The sequence below is a fragment of the Carassius gibelio genome, chromosome B7 (assembly GCF_023724105.1).
Source record: "Carassius gibelio isolate Cgi1373 ecotype wild population from Czech Republic chromosome B7, carGib1.2-hapl.c, whole genome shotgun sequence".
Lineage (NCBI taxonomy): Eukaryota > Metazoa > Chordata > Actinopteri > Cypriniformes > Cyprinidae > Carassius > Carassius gibelio.
In genome coordinates, this window is record NC_068402.1 from 41,486,433 (window position 1) to 41,505,002 (window position 18,570).

General features: G+C 35.3%; 2 protein-coding genes across 2 annotated transcripts; both read right to left on the bottom strand.

Moving 5' to 3' along the window:
• Positions 1–597: 597 nt before the first annotated feature.
• LOC127962347 (leucine-rich repeat LGI family member 2-like) lies at positions 598–9,235 on the bottom strand. The gene is made up of 8 exons (XM_052561921.1): positions 8,797–9,235; positions 8,529–8,600; positions 7,568–7,639; positions 6,695–6,766; positions 6,538–6,609; positions 6,212–6,381; positions 5,140–5,304; positions 598–5,063 (listed from the first exon to the last, which is right to left on the bottom strand). The coding sequence occupies exons 1-8, from the start codon at positions 9,024–9,026 to the stop codon at positions 4,246–4,248; spliced, it is 1,671 nt and encodes a 556-aa protein (XP_052417881.1). The 5' UTR covers positions 9,027–9,235; the 3' UTR covers positions 598–4,245.
• Positions 9,236–11,127: 1,892 nt separating this feature from the next.
• On the bottom strand, positions 11,128–18,249 carry LOC127962614 (O-phosphoseryl-tRNA(Sec) selenium transferase-like). The gene is made up of 5 exons (XM_052562239.1): positions 18,228–18,249; positions 18,014–18,184; positions 15,973–16,064; positions 14,203–14,315; positions 11,128–11,986 (listed from the first exon to the last, which is right to left on the bottom strand). The coding sequence occupies exons 1-5, from the start codon at positions 18,247–18,249 to the stop codon at positions 11,857–11,859; spliced, it is 528 nt and encodes a 175-aa protein (XP_052418199.1). The 3' UTR covers positions 11,128–11,856.
• Between the last annotated feature and the right edge of the window lie 321 nt (positions 18,250–18,570).

Below are 18,570 nucleotides of genomic sequence, written 5' to 3' on the forward strand. Positions count from 1 at the left end.
GTAAAGCCGGTTCTCTAATCAGCGGTTAATTCGATCAGGTGCGTGATTTCACATAGAGCAGCTGTTACTACACAGAGCCGTTGTAAACTGAGAAGATGCGCAAATCACGTTAATTTTCAGCGTTTATTGGCGCATCTTCTCAGTTAACAACGGCTCTGTGTAGTAACAGCTGCTCTATGTGAAATCACGCACCTGATGGAATTAACCGCTGATTAGAAAACCGGCTTTACTGACGAGATGCGCATTAACAATCGGCCGATCATGATCTGAGCACCCCTACCCCAAATGGTGGCAACGTGCTGTAGGCTGATAAACACAACTAATGCTACAGTAAGCCTAGTTTAAACTGCATCCTAAAACTAGGTAATGAAATTGTAACTGCACATAAAATGTTCTAGGCTTATTCTGTACAGACTCAAAATGAATGTTTTCTTGTCTTTATCTTTACCTAGTAATGTTATTCACTGTAACTTTGATAATATCAAAATCACCCCCTTTCCTAGTTTTTTCTTTCTTTCTTTCTTTCTTCCCCCTTTCCAATAGCTACATAACCATTCTTTCAAAACTGTTAGAAACCAGGTATAATGATCAGTGTTCATGAGCATTTATTTACATTAGTATTCAAAACCAAGTCTAACATTCAACAAATGAGAATAAAAACAATTTACAAAATTGAAATGCTATTTTGCATATCAGATTAAGCTAAAACTGGTATAAGGACATTACATGATCAAGAGTTGTTCTTTGATTTTTTTTTTTTTTAAATAAGATTAAGGTATTGAATATTAATAGCTGAATATCATGCTTTTGCAAGTTGCAGTCATTATTTGGGCTTGTGTTGTTCTGCTCTCTGTATCCCAGCTTGCAAAACAGTATAGAAATTAGGTTCTTATTTTAACACACTTGTAATCAAAGTCACACATTTAACATTCATCACTTATACTTAAAATAGAAAGCATTTTACATTCATTGCAAAATGTATCTCCAAAATCGGTTTATAACATTCTTGAAGTTGTAATGAGTACACTCTCAGAAAAAGGTACGAATGCTGTCACTGGGGTGGTACCTTTTCAAAAGGCACACCTTTGTACCTAAAGAGTCCATATTGGTACCTTAAAGATACATATAAGTACCTAAAGTGTACACAATATTAGTACCAAAAAGGTACATGATTTTAGTACCTAAAAGGTAAAAAATTTTACCTTTTTAAAAGGTACTGCCCCAGTGACAGCTTTTGTACCTTTTTTCGGAGAGTGTAAGATCAAGTCACTTTCTTTATTAAAAGACATACAGGTGCTGGTCATATAATTAGAATATCATCAAAAAGTTTATTTATTTCACAAATTCCATTCAAAAAGTGAAACGTGTATATTATATTCATTAATTACCTACAGACTGATATATTTAGATTATTTATTTTAATTTTGATGATTTAACTGACAACTAAGGAAAATCCCAAATTCAGTATCTCAGAAAATTAGAATATTGTGAAAAGGTTCAATATAGAAGACACCTGGTGCCACACTCTACAGTAATTAACTCAAAACACCTGCACATGCCTTTAAATGGTCTCTCAGTCTAGTTCTGTAGGCTACACCATCATGGGGGAAGACTGCTGACTTGACAGATGTCCAAAAGATGACCATTGACACCTTGCACAAGGAGGGCAAGAAACAAAAGGTCACTGCAAAAGAGGCTGGCTGTTCACAGAGCTCTGTGTCCAAGCACATTAATAGAGAGGCGAAGGGAAGGAAAAGATGTGGTAGAAAAAAAGTGTACAACCAATAGGGATAACACACCCTGGAGAGAATTGTGAAACAAAAAACATTCAAAAATGTGGGGTAGATTCACAAAGAATGGACTGCAGCTGGAGTCAGTGCTTCAATAACCACTTTGCACAGACGTATGCAAGACATGGGTTTCAGCTGTCGAACTCCTTGTGTCAAGCCACTGTTGAACAACAGACAGCATCAGAAGCGTCTTGCTTCAAAAAGGACTGGACTGCTGCTGAGTGGTGCACAGTTATGTTATCTGATGAAAGTAAATTTAGCATTTCCTTTGGATATCAGGGTCTCAGAGTCTGGAGGAAGACAGGAGAGGCACACAATCCACGTTGCTTGAGGTCCAGTGTAAAGTTTCCACAGTCAGTGATGGTTTGGGGTGCCATGTCATCTGCTGGGGTTGGTCCACTGTGTTTTCTGAGGTCCAAGGTCAACACAGCCGTATACCAGGAAGTTATAGAGAACTTCATGCTTCCTGCTGCTGACCAACTTTATGGAGAAGCAGATTTCATTTTCCAACAGGACTTGGCACCTGTACACAGTGCCAAAGCTACCAGTACCTGGTTTAAGGACCATGGTGTTCCTGTTCTTAATTGGCCGGCAAACTCGCCTGACCTTAGCCCCATAGAAAATCAATGGGGTATTGTGAAGAGGAAGATGTGATATGCCAGACCCAAGAATGCAGAAGAGCTGAAGGCCACTATCAGAGAAACCTGGGCTCTCATAACACCTGAGCAGTGCCACAGACTGATCGACTCCATGCCACGCCGCAGTGCTGCAGTAATTCAGACAAAAGGAGCCTCAACTAAGTATTGAGTGCTGTACATGCTCATACTTTTCATTTTCATACTTTTTAGTTGGCCAAGATTTCTAAAAATCCTTTCTTTGTATTGATCTTAAGTAATATTCAAATTTTCTGAGATATTGAATTTGGGATTTTCCTCAGTTGTCAGTTATAATCATCAAAAATAAAAGAAATAAACATTTGAAATATATCAATCTGTGTGTAATGAATTAATATAATATACAAGTTTCATTTTTTGAATGGAATAAGTGAAATCAACTTTTTGATGATATTCTATTTATATGACCAGCGCCTATATCATAATTTTAAAGGTTTGTGCTTTTGACAGTGTCCCTGTATTGAGATACTCCACTCCAATATGACAATTTTGTCATTAATCACTTACCCCCATGTCATTCCAAACCCGTAAAAGCTTCGTTCATCTTCAGAACACAATTTAAGATATTTTGGATGAAAACCAGGAGGCTTGTGACTGCCAAGTAAAATACACTGTCAAGGTCCAGAAAATTATGAAAGACATTGTCAGAATAGTCCATCTGCATCAGTGGTTCAACCATAACATTATGAAGCGACAAAAATCCTTTTTGTACACAAGTAAATAAAAATAATGACTTTATTCAACAATTCTTCTCCTCTGTCTCTCCACATCACCGTAGCGCCATTTTGGAGAATATGCGCTGAACGCAGGCAGTGTACGCTCCTCTGAGTCAGCCGTGCCACAACAATGCGCTGTTTTCTTTCAAACTAAAGCTTAAATATACATAGAAAACGTAACATTTTGGTGCGGCTAACACAGAGGAGTGTACACTGCCTGCTTTTATGGGTTTGGAACTACATGGAGGCAAGTGATTAATAACTACATTTTCATTTTGGGGTGGAGTATCCCTTTTAAGCATATATTTTTTCCTTTCACAAAAGTCTTAATATTTTAATGAATTATCACATAAACACACATTTCTGCCGAAAAACCACACAACTTAAATGTAAGTTTTGATGATTTAAACTGTGAACAGGCCCTTATAAATCGAGGATGATAGAGGCGTTTCATTTTAATTGAATAATTACTTGACAATACAACTTAGTCCACTGACCAAAAGAGAGACATGATTTAAATAAATATAGAAAAATGAGGTAAACATGTCTCTAAAGATAATAGGACTGCATTTGTCACCTGTATCACTATTTGATCTGCATGCCTGATCTGAAAACTGTATTTTTTTATTCTCAATGTTGTTGCAGCCACATCATGCACAATATCAGCTGTTGCTTACAGAGTTTTGAAAGGCTCTCAGAGTTACAGTATATATCATTATGAAGAGTGATTTAAGTAGTTACAGGTGACAACTGCAACTCTTTTCCACAGTCCATGCACTGTACATTCAGCAGAAATATCATCTGATTCAGCAGGGCTAAGGAAATGTTATATATATAACAATAATAATATGAAGTAGTACAACAAAAATTGTCGAAACCCTCGCAGGATCTATGTAAAACTACACAGATGCATGATGCAATACTTATTACTGTAACCTGATTATGCTTCCCAGACCTCCCTCATCTTAAAACCCACTAATTGCCTTCCCAGAAAAACATCCCAACTGCTAAAGGAAGGGTTGCTGATGTGCATTAACTGCAACTGTGTCATCTATACTGTACCACTCAAAGACTGAGATCAATGATGATATGCTCAAAGATCTGTGTGCTGCCCTTAAAACTGGATGCGAATAGGAAGTCCCTCCGGTCAGTGGAGACCACAGTGAAGGAGCGAGGAGACTGGATGTAGACTTCCTTGAAACGCTCAAAAACCTTCTCTTCTGCATCCCACAGATAGATCTGCGAGAAGGTGTAGTCGCTTCCCAGAGCCAGGTAGTACCTTTCTTTGAAGGAAAATGGCTGCAGGATCATGGAGCCTCTCGAAGGAAGGGCCTGGACCTCTGAGAACTCCTTTGCAGTCCAATGCAAGACTTTGGAGTCGCCGATGTATCGGGTCATGGCCAGATAAAGATCCTCCTTGATCCTGAAGGTCTTGACAGCGACTACATCTTCCATATTTGGGATTTCCCCTTGCAAGGCAAACTTCTGAGTGCTCCTGCTCCACTGGTAAATGACCGGTACTTGGGAACGGCTCGCTAGGATAAGATGGGCCTTACCGTCCAAATTCACAAACTCTGCATCTGTATCACGAAACCATTCATGAAGCGACTGGTAGGAGTAGAAGCCCTTGTCATTCCATTTGTAGAGAGTAGACAGTCCAGCCTTCGAGCTGTCAGCGATGATGAAGAACCAGTCGTTGCCAATCTGAAATGCCTCAATGTCATTCGGCTTGGAAATCGTGGAAACCTCAATGTCCTGAAACTTTGTAAACTTGCTTTGGTCTTCATCAAACTTGTAGATGTGGGAACCCCCAAAGAGTTGAGCAACGATGACAAACACCTGGTCCTGGATGATCACAGACTTGCAGCCAACTATGGACTGACCTAAAAAAAAACACAATGCATGAGATTTATTTGGCCATATACGCTCCTTCATATGATGGCTTTACAATGATTGTACCTGTGATGTTGTCATAACTCCTGAAGTTCATCTCGATGTGGTCCCATTGGAGCACCATGCAGCTCTCTATGTTGGGAGCAGCGATGGCCACATACACGTCATTCTTGTGGGAGAATGTGTCCACAGACAATGACTCGGTAGACACAGAGTGGAGAGGAATGAAATCTGGAAACATATGGTAAAATTGCATCTTAGTAACTAAGTGAAATATTCCCAAGCTGTAAATGCTCCTGTTGGATGAATACATCCCAATGCATTGTCTATTAAGACTGGGACACACCAAGCTGACTTCAATGTACTAGTGTGTACAAAAACTAAAAGTGTTGACGCCTTGAATTGGCTGGACCAAAAACTGTACTTGAACACACCACATGGCCTTTAAAACTTCAATGAAATGGAATTACACTAAAAAATAAAGGTTTCCATTGGCATCAATGGTTCAATGAAAAACTTTTAACATCTATATAACTTTTTCATTCAACAAAGTGTGCTTTTGTAGTGGAAAAGGGTTCTTTAGAATATTAAAATGTTCTTCAGACAAAGAATTGTTCAATGAAAGATTCTTTGAGGAGCTAAAAAATGGTTCTTCTATGGCATTGCTGCAACAGCCATTTATTTTTAAGAGTGACTAATAACAAATCCTTTCTTCCTTTTAGTTCCATACAGAAAAAAGATATAGTGCAGGACTTGGTTCTATGCATCTGTATTTAATTGGATTTTCAGATGTGGATGATGCGCTCAAAATTGGGGCAGATGAGCGTGAGCTTGCAGGAGAGAATTTAAGCACACTAAATGATTGGAGAGTCACCAGAGAGAAGTCATTTCACTAGAACATCCAGTTATAGAATAAAAAGGTCAAACATTTGCACACGTTAAATGTCCACAATATGATCTATAACATGTATTTAGAAAACAGATATGTTGAATTAATTTCAAGTCGACTTCAAGATTTATTTTTACCACGGAATCTGGTAAATAGCTATAAATAACAAACACAATCCACTGAATTGGGTTTATAGTCTGAAAAATCATCCAATCACACTACGAACCATGCACATGCTCTTTCACATACCTGTAGAGACGCATTCGTTATGTAAGCTCGTCATGTCATTGAGCCGTTTCCCCTTCATCTCCTCGGGACCGGCGCAGAGGACGTCTGATACAGTGGCGTTCGTGCTCTTTAACCACATCATCAGCCACTTCGCTCGGCAGTCACACTCAAACACATTGCCCCTCAGGTCTCTGCAACAAAATATAGATGAAAACATCAATAAGCATTGATCTTATTATATACTGTACATTTCTGTAGGTTTAAAAAGACATTATCATCTCATATTCAATGCACTATACTATAATACAGTTATTGCTAAGTAAGCATTTACAGAAGCTCAGACTCACAGCTCTATCAGTGAGTCCAGATCAGTGAATAGATCTCTGGGCAAAGCTTTAATGTTGTTGTTTGCCAAAGACCTGGGAGGAATACAGCAACAGTTTAGAGAAAAGTGCAAATAATTGGCAGACGTATGTTCATTTAATATGATTAAAAGAAACGTACAGATGAGTCAAATCCCTAAGTCCTCTGAAAGAGTATTTTGATGTTGTTTCAATCTTGTTGTTTTCTATAAACCTGAAGAATTGAGAGAAAATGAAGAGTAGAATGTGAATAAAGATGTACCATCCAAGATGTAGATTAGTTTGTTTCTTCATCAGATTTGGAGAAATGCATAATTGTATCACTTGCTGAGCAATGGTTCCTCTAAAGTGAATGGGTGCCGTCAAAATGAGAGACCAAACAGCTGATAAAAACATCACAATACGCCACAAGTAATAGATGCCACTCCAGTCCATCAGTTAACGTCTTGTGAAGCAAAAACTGTTTTTGTAATACACAAATCCATTATTAAGGTGTTTTAACGTTAAACCGTTGCTTTTGGTAAATATGAGTCCATCCATAATCCATAATAACGATGACGTTTTGCTTGTAAATGGTTCTTGATCTCTATATTTCTCTCCTGATTCAGACAGGAGAAAGTAATATTATGAATAGAGGACTCATATTTTAGCCGGAAGTAAGACATTTGCAATGTCTTGATGGTTCTGTTACTTACAAACACGTAGCTTTTCACTTCAAAATATGTTAAATGATGGAATGGAGCGGTGTGGATTATTGTGATGTTTTTATCAGCTGTTTGGACAATCATTCTGACGGCACCCATTCACTGCAGAGCATCCACTGGTGAGCCAGTGATCACCAATGCAAATCTCTTTTTTCTCCAAATCTGTTCCTATGAAAAAACTAAAACATTTGCATCCTGGATGATCTGAGAGATTTTTGACTTATTTAAAAGACCTTAATTTAATTAACCAAAAGCACAACATTTGCCATTTATCTATGAAATTATACCTTTTTAAAAGAGTAAAGACTTACAGGTACTCCAGGTGCGGAAGGCCAGAAAATGCATCGTCCCGTATTGTAGTGAGAGCATTGGAGTTCAGCAACCTGTCAGAGTTTACATCCACAATCATTCAATCATCGTCAGTGTAATTATAACAATCAGACTGTGTTTACACTGCAGTGCAATACACATACAGTAGATAAAAAAGTGCCCTGTCACTGTCGATGAGTGCTAGGACAGGCACATATTTCTTATGTCAGTGTATTAAATTGCTGACATCCTGCAATACACCAATGACAGCAGGGAGAAGTCATCAGAGTCACTGTGTTCTCAGTGTCAAAAAGTGAAGAGGAGGAAAACCATCACTATCTGGAAGCAAAAGTTCCCTGACTTATTAAATAGCTAGAGGTGAGTGAAAGAGGCCTTTCTATTTGACATCTGTCACCTTCAACTGTTTAGCTGAGGTGTACACTGGATTCCAGAGCTAAATCACTAAGGAGAAAACGAAGTTTAATTAATTGTTCAATATGCCAAGTAAGATTCCTACTCAAGTGAACGCATTATTATACAGGCCAAAATATTCTCCAATCTAACATTAGACCGCTAATTGAATCTAGTCTGTTTTTGAGGTTATTCAACACTTATAGGGTCAACTGTGCAAACTGGACAGTTTTTGCTAGAATCTGAATATATTTGGTAGACTGCATAATGTTATTCTTTGGGGTTTTTTGCAATACCGCATACATTTATGAAAACAACCTTTAATAAAAATTATACATTTACACAGTTTTACAGTGTTTTCTTCAGCAAAAGATTTTAGTTTACAGTAAATACGACTGAAAACCCCAGAGCCATGTCCTTGTTTGTATTTTATTTTTTATAAATAAATAAATCTACAAATTCTCAACAAATGCTAAGTTCACCAGAATCAGTTTCCAGAGTGACTCAACATCATGTCGTACACATATGCTCAGCCAGATGGGCATAACTTACAGTAACTGTAAAGATGGCATGTGTGAGAACATCGCCTCCTTGATCTCAGAGAAGGTCCCATTCACAATACTCCTGAAAAACACCAGTCATATGAGACATTCATCACAAGCCTGACACAAAACGAGACCATGTTGCATACATTACAATAGAAAGATGACAGCTATGCGACTGATTATGAGCAGCAGTCGTCCTGTAATGCTATATTTCCACCTTCAAACACCAGTGTAGGCTAACAGCTGATCTAATACAGAAGAGTATGTGGACTCACAGTGAACTGACATCGTTGGGAATGAATCGCAAGACATACGAAGACCCGACGCAGATAATAGACTCCTTGGAGCAGCTGCACGAGGAAGGGCATTTAAACACCTTTTTCCCCGCGTTCCCTGAAGATGCCAGGCATAACACCAGCGCCGATATGATCACGACGGTCTGCATGTTGCATGTGTGAATCCGTCCACCCTGCAGCAGTAAATGCAGCACTGAAGCTCCTGACATCAGCAGTCTCGGTCTCGCGACTTATTTATTTATTAGTGCGCCCAACATCGGTGGATGCTGGGTAAACAGCCTCGAACATGATTAATGCGATAATTCAGTCAGGAATCCTGAAATATGTGCAATCTTTTTAATAGAAATAAGAAAATGTATCTTCCATTTTAGAGAATGGAGAGACTTTTACTCTTGCGTCATCAAAGTCCACATGAAATCACTTACAGTGCAGTGTTTCTTTCCTGTGTTGGTGTATTTCCCGCTGAAACAGTATGTTGAGGCTATGGTTCATTAAAAAATAAAAGCCAATAACCTTTCACACATAAACAATTAACTCCAATTTTTTTTTTTTTTTTTTTTTTTTTTTTTTTTAGTCTAGAAATATAGCCAGAAATTTAGTTACAACTACAAATGTAACAGTGAAGATTACATTTACTCGGACTGCAATATCTTTTAATATTATAATATATATATAACCACTACAGGGCTAAATAATTGTGTTTTATTTCTAAAATTCTTTTTTTTTTCACTCTTCAGAAATGTGACACATTATATCTGATTTATTTTTAGAAAAATGCTACTTTGTTTCATTTTTACAAATTGCTAGTAAATTTCACAAATAATTGAAAATAAATGGAAAGTAACACTTTGAATTAAACGTGACATCTTGAAACATTTTCTTGTAAAACACACTCTCCAGTAATCTGGTTTATTTAGATTTTTGAAAAATAATTTTTACAATATACAAAAAAAATCTAAATTAATCACTCTTAGTTATTTTAATTAAATTGTTAAGCTAATGTTTCTTAACTATTAATTACATTTTTATTATTAAATATACATTTTAACTATTAAATATTGTATTTTTATTCATTAGCTTCTACTAAATGCAGGGATTTAGAATATACTTTAAAATATGTTTATTTGTAAACAAAGCCACAAAACTCTTCTCTTGGGTTCTTCTGCAATTTGACCGTCTCGCTGTTCTTTAAAAAGTCAATATGCTAACATCTATTTAAAACAATGTGTTATCTTACCGTAACTGTTTAGAAACCACAAACACAAAAAGTTAAAGTAGGTAATAAGTCTTTGAGACCCGATCCTCAGATACTGATGACTGAGTAAAACATGAAGAGTACAGCATCTGGAGCTGTCTTTTATAATTATCTTTTCGATTGGAGATAAACAGATTTGCAATGGGTTCTAGAGGTTTTAAAACAGTTGCAGTTGTTGTTGTTGTTGTTTTTATTAGTTGCCTGTTTTTCATTTGTTTACTCAAAAAGGGCTTTAACCAAACCAATCTGATGAACATAATACAATCTGAAACAGTGCATGTGAAAAAAAAAAACAGTGCATGTGAAATAAAAATGAAGATCAGCATGCAGATTTGTCAATAATGGCAACAACAATGTGATTTGTGTGTGTGTGTGTGAAGGGTGTGAATATATGTGATTGATATATTTGTTTAGTTTTATGTTATGTTTATGTTTACCTAATTCATAGGCTAATCTGTGGTGATGCGAAATAATAAACAGTGTGATTGGTGATGAAAGGAAATTAATAAGTGTAGCCTAAATGGTTGGAAAAAGCTGTATCAGCAAAAGTAGGAAACAGTAAGAGGAGAAGAGTTAAAGCTTGTTGAACAGATGGATGTGGAGCGCAGGAGAGACGGTGAAGCTGGAGGACTGAGACAGAAGGTTTGCAGAGAACAGCAGAGGCTGATTCCACATAAATCATGAGCAGAAATACTGCTGGACTGCACACTAAATGCATTACAGTGAGGTGTGAGCAAAGCTGATTCAACACCTCTCACACAAAAACAGAGACTACAGCTTCCTCCGCTACGTCACACAGCAGATGTTATTACATACGCTGCTCTATTGTGTTACTGAGCTAGCACTTTACACACTCCTCTGAAAGAGATCACTTTGTGAGGACTGCACAGCTTAAATGAAAAAAAAAAACACATTAAAGAATATATGCTCACCCGAAATAAGGACAAGAAATATTTGATGTGTAAAGTTAAACATATGTCCTGAAAAATAACTAAATCATTTTTTTTAATCTATTTAAAAAAAAAAAAAATCTATATATTTATATGTTTGTGCAATATGGTTTAAAGTGAAACACATTCTAAAAAATAAAATAATAATAAATAAAGTTTAAGAATCTAATGGGAGCCTTATGAGGTTTTACTGAAGTTTATCTACATTAATTTGGTGCTTAATATTTTTATATTAATCTTAAGGGCAATCATTACTAGAACTAGATTGTCTCCAGGTGCCTGAGATGAGAGTGTGTTTATTAAAATCTGTATAAATTAAATCGCAGGTATCGTTGCAGGGTTTGGTACATAAAGAGACATTTGGTACCTTATTTGCATTCTGAGTGAATACAAATATTTTATTTGTTTTGATTCAGAAATAATAATAAAAAAACTCTTTCATTTTCCTTTGATATTGTTTAAAACAGAGAATTCCCTCTGCATTGTCTATTCAACTACGACTGTGTAAAACGCAGCAGAACCAGATGAATTGAAATGACAAAATAATGTATGTATTGTCCGTTATACTTTCAAACATGGGTCAAAAAGCATTTATTGAGCATCGGGGAAACAAACGAATGCATTTGTGGCCATATGCTGATAAATCAACATTCAAACACGAGGTTATTGCAACAAGATCAAATTATGAAAAGAATATTCCTATGTAACTCTTTCCCCCAGAGCATCAGGGCAAGGTTTGGTCATCTTCAACTGGCGATCCTGACTCACTCTTCTCTGCAGGAGTTTCCTTGTTAACGCTCTTGAGGCATTTATCGAGTCTCTTGATGCACAGAGTTATATCATCTCTGTTATTCTAATAGCAGAGGCTGCGTTAAAGTACGGACATGGATAGGCATCTGCATGCGACATGAAGCCACGAAACGTGTGTTTGCTCACGGTCTGCTCCACACCCAGCGGGACGACCCTGCAGGGAAATAATAGACCAGTGAACAAGTCTTGTGAAAAAGAAGTGCACTTAATTGTACTGAATGTGCACTTACAGCATACATCCAGTCTTAAAAGTAGATTTTTTTGAAAGACTGCTTGCAGAGAATATATTAATAAAAATAAAAGATCACTTAAGTGACTTAACGCACTTTAGCACACTTTTAAAAGTGCACTTTGTAATAATTTAATTTATTTTTTACTTTAATATAATACAGGCAGACTTTTTATGAATGCATAGCCGATCCAGTATACAAACCGAGTTTAGATGTCATATGGACAATATAAACACTGTTCTGCATTAATTATGCCATCCTAATATTACCACTACAATGATCCATTTCTAGCTAACGATGATAAATTAAACTGGTCCTCTAAAAGATTACTGAAGACAAATAGAGTCTCTCTATTATGCCGATACAGACAGCGGTTCTTTTCCAGCAGAGTTTCCTTGCTCTTTCTAAATTCACTGCAGACACTTAGGTCGGTCTTAAATTCTTCTGTCATATTTATTCACTGCAGACAGAGTGCACAGTCTGTGACAGACTAAAAGGAGGTGGAGAGGATAATGCTACAGGATAAACCCTTGAGAATGAGAATGACTCCCATTTAAATGATGAAAGCGGACAGCAGAAAGAAGCTTTCATTAATATTACAGCAGGTCAACTACTGTCCGGCGGAAAATATTAAAGGAATAGTTCGCCCTAAAATAAAAATTTGCTGTTTTCTTTTTAGTAGTTTCCATCATTAAGATGTTTACATTTCAAACTGTAAAAGTCTGGAATATTGCTTCCTCCACTGAAAAAAACTCCAATGTTTTTACTTTTGGCATGAGATGTCAATTGATGGACTGGAGTCCATCCAGACTCTTTTTCGATAATACTGTATATTATTGTGATTGTTGTGATGTTTTTTAGATGTTTGGACTCTCATTCTGACGGCACCCATTCACTGCAAAGGAACCAAGTGATGTAATGCTACATTTCTCCAAATCTGTTCTAATAAAGAAAGAAACTCATCTTTACTTTACTGCAAATGATTAAACTGAACTGAGCTGGATGATGACATCACTGAACTCAGTGATGAACCTCCTTTAACCGAAAATGAGTGTTTACTATTGTCATTTTAAAAGTGTATTTATCACAGAAACAATACTTAAAAGGTGCTGTATGTAGGATTGACACCGAGTGGTTGAACTAGGTATTGCAGTCCAAATTGGAATATTAGAGAGGGGTTTTTTTTCACTCAGCCCATCCTCTTCAGACTTGATGCAAGCAGGTTGCCAGATTAATGACACAAACAGAAACAAAAATTGTTTACATTTATATTAAATGCAATTAGCTGAACTTCAGTTTTTTTTGAATAACTTAAGTAAGACCTAAGTACATCTTTATATGCAATTTCATAATTTGTACTGTAAAGTGTACTGCAAAGCGTACAAGCATTTATTATAAACAAAAAAATTTAATGGCATTTTGTAATTATACATTTGTAATGATGAAGATGCATTTTATTACATTCAAAATAAATTAACTTTAAATGTACTAAAATTTCAGTTAAAATTATAATCAAATACTTTACATGTGATTTAGTATGTTAGTCAACACATCAGTGTACTTCTTTAAAACACAACAAAAGATTAAAACAATAATTTTAAATGTACTTCAAAGGGCACTTTTTTAAAACATACTTAAGTGTGTTAAGTAACAGTCCTAAAAGTGTCTCTCTTTAAGTCACTTAAGTGGCGTTTTATTTCATTAATGTTGTTTTCTGAATGTAGTTTCTAATATATGTATATTTAAGTTTTAAAGTACACTACAAGCGCACATTATATACAATTAAGTGCACTTCTTTTTTACAAGGATGGTTGGCTGATGGCACCACAATAATGCTCACAGTCCTAAGTGGGACACTTTTTCACATTGAAAATGTTTCAAAATAATAATAATAAACATTTAATGTATTTTAAATGTTGCTTGCACATGAAAACAAAAACATTCAGTCAAAACACGTGGCCACTTTTGTACGGTGGTCACTAGAGTGCTTGGCCAGATGGTGTGGTTACAGGACCTGCCAGCAGGGACTAACCCTGACCTCTCGTGTGACATGCAAAAGCTATTTTTAGAAACATTATTTACAGAGAAAACGTATTAATGAAACCCTTGTTTAATGAACTGTTATTGAACTCTTGCTCACATGACACATGACTCTTCACCCAGTGTTATTGGCTTGTGTGGCGTATGCAGCAGTCTCTCCCCGTGTCTCTCGGCTACAGCGCTCATCTCCTGCGCCAGGTGGCCATACAGCTCCTGCGGGCCGTACACAACTACAGTTATAAATAGCTCTCCACTCTTCATAGCTTTTTTTCTTTTTCTGTCACACATTCTGTTTTCTGCTAATGTTGCACTTCTATGTCTGCTGGTCTACAGTAAACCCAGCACCTGCTTCCCTCTCCAGCCACCCTACCCTTCTCCTGCTTTCCCATCTGACGCTTAAGTATAACTGCATCACAGAATGAGCTGCGTCCACCGTTGGGATCAATTACAAATGAACTGTAGGAGGCCCTCAGGTTATGGGCCCCTATTATGATGCTGTTAGTAAGACGTCTGAGATCTACACTATGAGAACACAGAGTTCTTGAGGGTTCATTATTATTATTAGAATTAGTATTATGCAGCAGCTCAAATTATGCAAATGAAACTCATCCTAGCAGCCAGTTAAAAAACAACCACACAGCAACACTTTTTTTTTTTTTTTTTTTTAAATAAAACCTGCAGATGTAATATTATACTATTATAATGCTATAATGATATAAAATGCCACTGAAATGTAGTTAAAGAGAGACACTTTCATCACTTAAGTACACACTTAAGTACACTTTTCAAAGTTTTACTTTAAAATGTAAATAAATTTTAAATACTAATAAATGTTGACAAAGTATTTTAATACCAAGTAATCCTTGATTATAATTTTAACTGTATTGTTTTAATCAACATTACAGTTAATATACTTTAAATGTAAAACATTGCAACTGCATACGTGTAATTTCGAATATATCTTATATTTATTTTTATATTTAGATATTAACATATATCTTAGTTTACCATAAATGCCTTTAAGTACATTCAGTACTTAAACCATATTTTAAAGACAACAGAAATCATTTAAAATCACATATAAAGATGTATTTACATGACCAACTTAAATGGGTCGAAAAAGCAGCTAATTGCATTTAATATAAATGTAAATTATAATATATTTTCATTTAATTGAAATGAATTGTCTCAAAGTATTACATTCAGTTCACACTTAAGTATATTCTTTTAAAATACATTATTTCTCTAGTACTCTTTTTAAAAGTATTCTAAATTGCACGTCTTTTTCACAATGTTAAAGTCAGAAATTGATTCTCCTTTGGTTAGACCATGTTAGAAACTGACTCTGCCCACAGAGAACATAATAATGTAAATTATTAATAATCCGGATGCATTAGTAGTGAATCGATTAGCTCTGTAAGTGTCTTATCACATGAAGGCTAATGGTGTTTTCCTGCATGTACTGGAGTCTCATTGGGTAACATTGAGTAACTTACTTGAAATGCTAAACGTGCACGCACACACACACACACACACACACACAATATAAAACTGTACATTGAAAACAAATTTACTTCATTTTTTTCTGTAAATTTTTGAACTATTGTTTTTATTCTAGAAACTTCTGGAATTACAAAATGAATTTCATTAATTTTATATTACAACAGTCCTGTTTTTGTTAATAAAAATATTTGTGTTAATATAAAGCCAGTTTTGCCATAATTACATCAGAAATACCAGATAAATTGAATCTGAAAGCAAAATATAAATAAAAACTATAAAAGTCTATAAATAATACTAAATTAACACTGATACCACACAGCCATAAACAGAAGTTAAGACAATGTTTGAGTTTCTGAAATATTTTCACCTTCCTCTCAGACAAGAGTTTCTTGTAGCCATTGGCTCCCAGTGTGAGCAGCGTAATGAGGACGTCTAGAGACGGGGACGCAGAAGCTCGACCTGCACAAGAGCACATCATCTCAATCCTGTAATGCATTAAAGACATGCTTATCATAGTAAGACTTTATTGCAGTTCATAAAGAGAGTCGAGTACAAACATAACAAGGATGCATGCGGGTACCATAACAGTTCATGTCAACAGTAATATGCATTTAGATATGCATCTAATGCTCATCTTTAAAACCACAAATAATTTAAAACCTCAAAACTAATATATATATTTTCATTCTGTAAAATATAAGATTTATCAGTCTTTTAAAGATTTAATAACAAAACCTCAAAACTAATAATTAATAAAAATAAAAACATTTAAAATCCTTTACAATATAAGAGTTATCAGTTTTTGTAAAGATTTTTGTGGTAATGACTGATGTTGCATGTTTATGCATGATCATATTTTAATTTAGATATGCATCTAATGGTTAATATCTTTAAAAGCACAAAAAAATTAAATAAAACCTTAATAAAAATATATATATATTTTTTAGATTGTAGTGGTAATGACTGATGTTGCATGTTTATACATGCTCATATTTGCATTTAGATTTAGATATGCAACTAATGCTTAATCTGTAAAAGCACAAATAATCAAACAACGAAATACCATATAATGCTGTGATGCATACATTCAAAACATTTAAAGTAAGTGCTTTTAGTTTTGAATATTTAATGTAAAATACTAACAGCATAAAATGTTATCTGCCATAACATGAAAATAACAATCAGCTTATTGCTGTCAGCATGAATTTTAATTCCGTTGCATCCCTGAGCGTTATGCATATCATTTGATTTGATAATGATTTGATAAACAGTATTTACTTTCTATTTACTAGTAAAAGAGGAGCAAATAAGAATGTATTTTAGTAAACTATCATCAGGCATTCTGAAAAGATGCAGCAGAGCTAAGTAACAATGGACTAAATTATAAGTGCACCCCCCCAGTCTTACTCTCTCTAGCGCACTCAAGAGAATCAATATTAGTAGTGTTTGGGGATTCCTCTGCAGTGCAGAAAAAGGTGGGAGGGATACAGTATGTGGGAGCCAGCAGAGAGCGGCACAAACAAAAACACTTCCCAGGTCTCTAGAGACAGCTTATGCAAGAGGAAATACATGATGGAGTATTACTGTATGAACTGAGAAATGCACATTCAGAACAGAAAATATTCAGCATGCTTTACCTTCAGAGATCAAAGCATTCAATTATTTCTTCACCCTTTACCATGTCTTTTGGAAACCAGGGTAAATTTAGGGTAAATGTAAAAAAAAATAGGCAAAATTGCAATACAGGGCATCTAGGATTGCAAATTTTCACCACAACTTTTTTTTATATATATGCTAAGTGAACGTTTTTCAACATAAATAATTAGTGTCAACCAGTAAAGATGCAAGAAAAGGATTTAAGAAAATAATACTACTTAATATAACATTGCATTGTTACATTAAAAACGATGAAACAGCACAGAAAACAGCTGAAAAATTTTGAATATTTTTTTTTATCATTTACTGAATAGGCTTTGTGTGAGAACTTTGACTCATAACGCCCAGCATTGCATTTTAGCTTAATGTAAGCATGTATGCTTTTTCCCCGTCACTAGACAAGCAGAAATAAAATAATGTAATAAAATAAGATAATTGTATGTCGAATACTAACTTTGTAAATAAATGCATTTACTCCAAAAGTGATAAGTCATTTTTGTGACTTTAGTGAGATGTGGCATGCATTTTTTTCCCCCGCAAAGATGTTGTGTAAATGTCATAATGTTGGCTACTGCTAAATGGTATATTTTTAATTCCTTTATACAAATGTTGCAGCTTATAGTTAAGAGGACTGCAGTTTTTTTTTGTTTTTTTTTACTGTTTTTCAGACTCTTGCATACAGATTTCAGAAATAAGTTTTGTATGGATCACTCATCTGTAACATGTTTGCAGTTTAAAGAGAATAAGCATACCTGGATACATCTTACTGATCTCTGTAATGAAGCTCACATCGAAGCCTGCGATAATGGCAACGCTGACCGGGACCGGGTTTTTATCAAGACTTTGGACAAAGGCATCGATTCTCCCAATGTGAGCCCCATACAAAAACACTTCATAAGCCAATAGGGTTTCTCTGAAGTAAACTACATTTTGTAGTAGATTTACACAAAAAAGCTGAACTGTTACCTGCTGAATAAGGTGCATACATTTTGATGACTGCACTCCATTATTGACTAAATGAGGAATATCATGCTTTGCACACAGAACAGCAAGCTCCTCGAGACTGTAAGAAGACAATTAAATAAATAGACTTTAAATCAATTTAATTTAACTACAAAATTAATAAATATATTTTCTCCATTAGTGTTTCTCAGATTCAAAAAGAAAAAAATACAATAAAAAAATTTCATATATTGACTAAATTATATATGTATATAAAAGATTGTGATTCCCGATGCACACAAATTTGTTGTTTACTCCTAGTAAACCCTGCTGGTTACAGTGTTTACTTTTTTTATTATTAAATATT

What these genes read in the sequence shown, in the direction of transcription:
- LOC127962614 (XM_052562239.1), bottom strand. Translation starts at nt 18,249, where the DNA reads ATGTATGCACCTTATTCAGCAG. An exon ending in GTATGCACCTTATTCAGCAG is followed by an intron (nt 18,185 to 18,227) that starts GTAACAGTTCAG and finishes TACAAAATGTAG; the next exon opens with TTTACTTCAGAGAAACCCTA. An exon ending in GATCAGTAAGATGTATCCAG is followed by an intron (nt 16,065 to 18,013) that starts GTATGCTTATTC and finishes GCTCTTGTGCAG; the next exon opens with GTCGAGCTTCTGCGTCCCCG.
- LOC127962347 (XM_052561921.1), bottom strand. Translation starts at nt 9,026, where the DNA reads ATGTCAGGAGCTTCAGTGCTGCATTTACTGCTGCAGGGTGGACGGATT. An exon ending in CCCAACGATGTCAGTTCACT is followed by an intron (nt 8,601 to 8,796) that starts GTGAGTCCACAT and finishes GGTGTTTTTCAG; the next exon opens with GAGTATTGTGAATGGGACCT. An exon ending in GAGTTATGACAACATCACAG is followed by an intron (nt 5,064 to 5,139) that starts GTACAATCATTG and finishes GTTTTTTTTTAG; the next exon opens with GTCAGTCCATAGTTGGCTGC.